The sequence below is a fragment of the Palaemon carinicauda genome, chromosome 33 (assembly GCF_036898095.1).
Source record: "Palaemon carinicauda isolate YSFRI2023 chromosome 33, ASM3689809v2, whole genome shotgun sequence".
Taxonomy (NCBI): Eukaryota; Metazoa; Arthropoda; class Malacostraca; order Decapoda; family Palaemonidae; genus Palaemon; species Palaemon carinicauda.
The window spans coordinates 72,796,782-72,804,866 of record NC_090757.1 but is presented as its reverse complement, the minus strand read 5'-3'; the positions used below and the strand labels follow the sequence as shown (position 1 = coordinate 72,804,866).

Sequence of the window (8,085 nt, the reverse complement as noted above, 5' to 3'; positions counted from 1 at the left end):
TTGCCTTTAGTACTAATTATTATTACAGCTTTTTACAAATTTTAGATATTTTTTTATATAAAATGAATCAGTATTTTATGGCTTACTATGTTTGCCCAAAGATTTTCTTTGGATTTAAATCAGGTGATTTAGTAGGCCATTCGATCCTAATAATCCCAGGGTGATTGTTTAACCCAGAGTCAATACAGATAAGATAAGGTCTGTTCAACTCAGGCGGTGGGGGCGGAGCTAATGCCATGACGTTATTGGAGGTGTTCGGCCGATTTTCTTCATTGAATTAACATAGGAGTCTTTAGTTTTTATACGTTCAATCGATCTTATGGTGTGAGATATATGAATACACACACACACACACACACACACACACACATATATATATATATATATATATATATATATATATATATATATATATATATATATATATATATATATATATATATATATGCTTAATAACTTAAGCATATGAGGTGCATCTGCAAAATCAGATATCCATTATTTTCTGTTGTGTTTTTCAAAGGAAATTCTATTCGAGTTGATTGGGTTTATATGAAAATGCTTCCATATTCTCATGTCATAGGTCATGAACAATAGCAACAATGAATTGATGGCACAGCTGTAATCTTTAAACATTTAGAAGGAACTCCACGTATCTGGGACTTTACATCATCTCCAAAATTCTCTTGTTGTAAATGGAAGGAACAAACCCGGGCATGTTTTATGTAACTTTCGTCGTGGCGTCTGCAGCAAATTAACCAGCCTTTCTGTGTTGATTTGTCTCGAGGAAACCTGAAATATCTTAAGCCTTTACATTTTGAGTTAGTTCTGACATTATTGCAACCAAAAAGAGCGCAATAAGGAGGCATCATCCATAAATAATATGCATGTAGGTTTAAAGGTGTAGCTCATGACAATGGAAGCGTATGGCTTCAGGTGGCAGCCTGGCAACAATGGACGCCAATGACGTTGAATAAGGGGTGGAGCTATGTTTAAAGTCCGCCTCGTGAACAGACCCTATCTATATTGACTCTGGTTTAACCTATCTGTTACTAATTTAGAATTATGGATGGGGCTCTTATCCATAACAAGATATATAGGATCCGGTTCTGGGATCAACATTGCTCTAACAGTTGGTATCAGTACTTGGTCTCTGATTGAAACATATTGTTTGCTATTGAAATTTTTGGTCTATATATACAGTATATATATATATATATATATATATATATATATATATATATATATATATATATATATATATACACACATATATATATATATGTATATATATATATATATATATATATATATATATATATATATATATATATATATATATATATATACATATATATATATATATATATACATATATATAAATGCATACCGTATATATACTTTTGGGACAGAGCTTCTCTAAAATATAATTTTCAGTGAAGGCGTTAGCCTTAGTGGCGTCAATGTGTTTCCTCCAGGAATCTTCATATTTCCTCAGCTTCTTTTGGTTTTCAGACATAATCCTTTGGTTTAATGAACGATGATTATTTATTTTCTTCATACTTCATTGACTACAGCACTGTTTCGACAAAATGCTTTCTTTATCAAGTTATTTCTGGATTTAATAAGTTTACAATTCCTTTGATACATCAACTATAAATATTACGATTAATTTGTTGAGATTATTCTAAAGAGGTTAAAAATTCTAAAAATTAGAAAGTTATTAAAGAAAAGGTGAAAATTCTCAAAATTCAGAGATCCTTAGATTATGAAAGGATAATGGTTGATTATATAGTCATATACTTATGCATAGGTATGGGCGCACATACTAGATGCACGCTTGGACTTGCATCACTACATAGTTGATCACCTACACGTATCAAAGGTGTCAGTAATCAGAGTGCTATTATTAGAGGCAAATAATCCTGTATCTGAACTACTGAAAGGAATATGTTTAATCTATCTTGTTCTCAAATAATTGTTCTAACATCACATATTCCTATTAGTTTCCTCTTGCACTGTCCAATTGCATATAATCTGAGGTCAAGTTGGTCATAATTTTAGTTTTCGCATCTTTATTGAAATTTTTTTATAAAGATTTATATAAATATTCTTATTATATTTTTTTACGTAGATAGCATAAGAGACAATGCAAATAAAATGTGCATCATTAACAGATGTCTAAGAGGATAATTACATGTAAGAATAATTCTTTCACATTCCTTTTATCAAATCAATTAAAGCTTATACATCACAGTATGCCTATAATTGTGAATAAAAAAGATAGAAAGCTTTTTGGAAAAAAAAAACACATTCCTATTCATCATTACACATCTCAAAAAAAAGAGAAAAAAAAAACTCAAAATGTTATATACAGTGATAATACTAGAAAACAAGCATTAGAAATAAGCTGAATCATACATATTTTTTTTTCTTTATGTAAATAAGAAGAAAAGTATCTTTGGTACTTGTGAGGTTCCAGGTAACCGCTTTGATTTAAGACTGGTTAAAACCAGCAAAGAACTATAATTTCTTTGTTAAATTCAATTCCAAGAAAAACATACATATTATAATATGGTAACATACAGTCAGTTTTTCCGTGTATGATTAAGAATATTATTGCATTACAAGAGCTGGATAGGCTTTCGGTGCATATGCTATTGACAAGAATCAATGAAAATCAACGAATCGTTCAAGCTGCTTATCCAAGACACCTTTGTAGGGGATGCCATGTCTTCTAATGCTGGCTGCTGCCAGGCACTGCAGAGATGTGTGACGGACAGGGTTTACCAGCTGACGCAATTTCTGACCTCGGGAAGCTCTCAGGGACTCAAAACTATGACCCTGTGCATTTTTCATATCCAAGTGCGCCCCGGCTTTAAGGAGAGCTTCCAGCATATCGCCTGGAACCTTCCTATGCTTGCCAAGTGTGTGGAGAGGTGTGTTACCAAAAATATCCCTCGGACAAGGATTGGCTCCAGCTTCCAACAAGAGGTTCAAAACTTCCAAACTAGGAAAGGGGAAGACTTTAGCTCCTTCAGCGCGACAAAAGACAGAAGTGGCGCATGAAAAGTGCATTAAAGATACACCTTTGGAATCTATAGGATTCAATTTCACTAACTTGCGCACAGCATCCTTCACCCTGTGTATTTGGACTGGTAAGAGAATGGGCTTCAGTTTTGTCAACAACAACATTAAATGCATTGCTACAGGAATGATCCGGTCCAGATAATAGAAATCCAAATTTTTCTTGACTCCTGGAATCCTCTGCGTCCTTGAAATACCTACTATAATTTCTTGGGTACAGTTTTCAAACAGGTTCATAGATTCTTCAAAATATAACAAAATGTTAGAGAGTAAGGGTTGTGTGAAGACCTTGTCAAGGAATAAGTTAGTCAGAGACATGAGGAAAAAAATCGCTTAGGATTTAAAACATCCAGAATTCTTTGATGTGTCTCCAAGGTGTACATCCACAGGACAAAGCACTCCTTCAGCTGGCCGTTAGCTGCGAACTCTTCCCCTTTGCCTTTTATGGCATCGATTGTAGCGGGATGCACCAGCCCCAGTACTCTCATCTTCACTAGTAAGGAATGTGTATCAATTGCAGATGTGTTGCCCTGAAGTTTTTCTAATTGCAGTGGTGTTGAGATTTCCTTGAAGTATTGGTTGAAAGGAGTCTGATATTCATTTTGGTCAATTACAATATTATGAATGGACCTGGAAGGATATGAGTAGAACAGTTTAATATTGAAATATATCACGATATACTTTCCTGTAATGTAATGTTTCTAAAAGATTTAAGGACAAAACTGGCAGCCCGAAAACAATTGTAAACAAACTGTACCTGTAGTTATGTACATTAGATCAGATAAGTGGTATGTCTCTAAAATAACAAGCATAGAGATATTTTTGAGAGTTTTACTTTGAATTTTGCTTGAGTATTAGAATAGCAGCCACTCCTGCTGTGACGTCACCAGCTATGAAATATTGTCTGGTATTGATGCCAGTCCTAGCTTGCACCACCTATGAAATATTTCATTTTACCTACACAATTAATATAAGCTCATCATTAAGACATTTATAAATTAATATTCACCCTCAGAGGAAATTACAAAAACCCATCAAAAACTTACCTTTCCTGCATAGCTAGTTTCCAATACTTGAAGGCAGTGTCTTGGTTTTTCTCGGCAAAAGTAGAACCAAGAAGCTCTAGAGCATTGATTTCATCTTCTTTCGATATCAGATCTCCTCTGGCAATCAGGTGTTGTACAATGTGCTCGTGTCCAAGACAGCTGGCTGTGAGTATAGGGGTTTCCCCTAGAAATAAAATTTAGAATGAATACTTTTTACATGAATTATCTCTCTTTCCTGCTGGAAACAAATTTTCGACTTCACCAGCTATACTTACAGATTTATATGAACTCTCAACTTCATCAGTTGTACTTATAGATTGAAATGAACTTTCAACTTCATCAGCTGTACTTGTAGACTTGAATGAACTATCAACTTCATCAGCTGTACATATAGATTAAACTCTACTTTCAATTTCATCAGCTCTACATCTAATATAGAGGAGACTAGACATATTCTCCCAAAATTGAAATATTGAACCGATTTGAAACTCACCACAAGAGTCAGCATCCATTTCGGCATTGTGATCTAACAACACCTTCACCACCTCAAGACATCCGGAATGGACGCCTTTGTGCAGAGCAGTCTTTCCATCGATCCACTTTTTTTCTAGATTAGCGCCGACACTTAAAAGATATTTTACTACTTTAACATGGCCATTGGAAGAGGCTAGCATCAAACATGTACTCCCATGGTAGTCAGTAACTTCAATATCTGAAAATGACCCAATGAATAATTGTTAGTAACATTTTGAAATTATGCCACTCAAGGTCTTTGGAAGACAAGAGCCTTCGTCCTTTCTAAAAACACTGCTGTGTCATTATTATTATTATTATTATTATTATTATTATTATTATTATTAATAGTAGTAGTAGTAGTAGTAGTAGTAGTAGTAGTAGTAGTAGTATCCTTATTTTTATCATTATTATCATTATCATTTTTATTATTATCATTATTATTATTATTATTATTGCTTGATTAAGCTACAACCCTAAGAAGAAAAGCAGGATACTATAAGCCTAAATGCTCCCTAAAGGAAAATTAACCTAGTGAGGAAAGAAAACAAAGAAATTGATAAGCTACCAGAGCAATAGACAATTAAGAATAGTAAAAACATGAAAATAGATCCATCATATAAAGAGAGACTTACATCAGCCGGTTCAACATAAAAACCTTGCTGCAAGTTTAACTTTTGAAGGTCCACTGATTAGCAGTTTGGTCATAGCTGGAATAAAACTTCTCAAATACTGTTTAGTCCAAGGACTTTCTCACTCAGTTTACTTTGAAGGGAACTTCATTTAGTTCAACTTCACAATCATCAAAATCAACTGCCGTTTGAAAAAAACTCACTTGCTCCGTTCTGCACGAGGACTTTAACAATGTCCAGACTCCCACGAGAACACGCCAGGCTCAGCGGGGTGGAACTGGAATCGGTCAGTCCATTTACGTTGGCACCCTTTGAAACGAGGTATTTAACGATGGTTATATGCTCTCCTATAGTTGCTGCCCAAAGTGGAGAGACTCCTGATTCGTATATGTGATTTGTAGACACTGCAAAAAATATATTTATGTTTAGCTATTAGCATTCGATGTAGGTACTAAGAATTATAAGTCTTTAGCGCACTGACAATGAGGATTTTTGTGGAGTCACTCCATAGCTACCTGATACACACATGTGTTCATGTATATGCAGATATATATATATATATATATATATATATATATATATATATATATATATATATATATATATATACATATATATATATATATATTTATATATATATATATGTATATATATATATATATATATATATATATATATATATATATATATATATATATATATATATATATATATATAATATTTGAAACACCATGGCAAAATCTTCTGAAATTTCTTACCCTGAACCCATAGGTACAAAAGAAAAGAAAAAGTGTACACACCTAACCCAACTTCATTAACATTAGCGTTGCATTGCTCGACGAGGTACCTCACGCAGTTCATGTGGCCAAGCCTTGCTGCCCCTACCAAGTAGGGATCCCACATATGGCCAGTCTCAGCACAGGACTCGATGTTGGGGTTAATGTGCCTTTCTAACATCTGAAACAAAATCATACTTGGCTATAACTAAACATATCAAATAGATTATTATTATTATTATTATTATTATTATTATTATTATTATTATTATCATTTTCATTATTATTATTATTATTGTTGTTATTATTATTATTAGTATTATTATTATTATTATCATCATCGTTATCATTAGCTAAGCTGCAATCATAGCTGCAAAAGCAGGAATATATACCCAAGATTTCCAACAAGGTTGAATAGCGCAGTGAGAATAGGAAATAAGGTAATAAATGAACTGTATTAGAATTAATGAATAATTAATATGAAATATATTATAAGATCAGTAACAACGTGAAAATGAATGTGCATTATACAAATTATAAAAATCAACTCATGATCAGCATGTTCAACATGAAAAAAAAAAATCGCTGCAAGTTTTAACTTTTGAAGTTCCACCGATTCAATCGTCTTATTTGAAAGATCAATTTACAATCTGGTCATAGAGGAAATAAGATTAGAATACTGTGTAGTATTGAGCCTTTTTATGGAGATGGCATGACTGTTAGAATTAACTGAATACCTAGTACTAGGTGCAGGATCGTACTGTGCAGGAAGATCTAAATGTAAAGATGGTCAGAATTATAACAAAAATCTTACGCCACATGCATAACGAACTAATTGAACGAGTGCCAGAAAATAATATCTAGATCGAGAATAAGAAATCTAATAGTCGGTAAAAGTATTTTATTTCAATTGCTTATTTCTTCTTATGGTTTATTTAATTTTTTCATTTCCTCATTGGGCTGTCTTTCCTTGGTGGAACCCTTGGGCGTATAGAATCCTGCTATTCCAGCTAAGGTTGTGGCTTGGCTAGTAATATAATAATAATAATAATAATAATAATAATAATAATAATAATAATAATAATAATAATAATAATAATAATAATCAATTGTTTACGAATTATTGTACTGAAGAAATGCTGGAATAGTTTCTTCTTGGCCCGAAACGTCATTAGCTAGATCACGGATCTGTTTCAAATGTGGAATGTTGTAACAAGAAGCAAAACTCATCTAAATCCACACATTTGAACATTTGAATTCAGTATACTCTATATGCATAGGTAACCACAATAAAATACCTTTGAGTGTTTAACATCAACATTGTCTTTGATGCAATTCAGTTTGTTATGAAATAGCATAGGAGGAAGAATAGAAAACGGGGATTAGACTACCCATGTTGATGTGACCAGGTCATCCCGCGTTTATACTTCCACAATTGAATCTATCGGCTTCCATGAAAACACTAAACCCAACCAAGCAGGCAGTCAGCCGAAACCTCTCACAAGGTCGATTTGGTCAAAACTTTCGCCATCTTTATGCTAAATTTAGGGAGGAAATGCAAACGAAAGTTGTGGAAAGAATTTGTTGCGTCTTAATTTATTAAATATATTGCTGTATGCGAGCACTTGATAAGCACAAAGAAATATATATATATATATATATATATATATATATATATATATATATATATATATATATATATATATATATATATATATATATATATATACATATATATATATGTATATATATATATATATATATATATATATATATATATATACATATATATATATATATATATATATATATATATATATATATATATATTAAAAGCTAAACTCTAACTCTAGTTGAAAAAAATAAAAATGCTTTGAGCACAAGGGCTCCAGTAATGAAGGGAAACAAGAAATTCAACTACAAGATTAGTTTAAAAAAATCAAAATAAAATATTCCAAAAAAAAAAGAAAATCAGTACCAATATTTCATTAGATCTTTCTTGTGTGAACCATATATATATATATATATATATAT

The 8,085-nt window shown here is 32.1% G+C and overlaps 1 protein-coding gene across 1 annotated transcript in view; it reads right to left on the bottom strand.

The window, feature by feature from the left end:
• Window positions 1-2,667: 2,667 nt before the first annotated feature.
• Window positions 2,668-8,085, bottom strand: part of LOC137626245 (protein fem-1 homolog C-like) — a 6,294-nt gene continuing 876 nt past the window's right edge. Inside the window, exons 2-7 of the mRNA XM_068357317.1 lie at window positions 6,076-6,232; window positions 5,479-5,679; window positions 4,624-4,842; window positions 4,131-4,314; window positions 3,466-3,714; window positions 2,668-3,139 (exon numbers count right to left, since the gene is read on the bottom strand). Coding sequence (XP_068213418.1) covers window positions 2,668-3,139; window positions 3,466-3,714; window positions 4,131-4,314; window positions 4,624-4,842; window positions 5,479-5,679; window positions 6,076-6,232 — 1,482 coding nt within the window. The remainder of the gene's footprint in view (window positions 3,140-3,465; window positions 3,715-4,130; window positions 4,315-4,623; window positions 4,843-5,478; window positions 5,680-6,075; window positions 6,233-8,085) is intronic.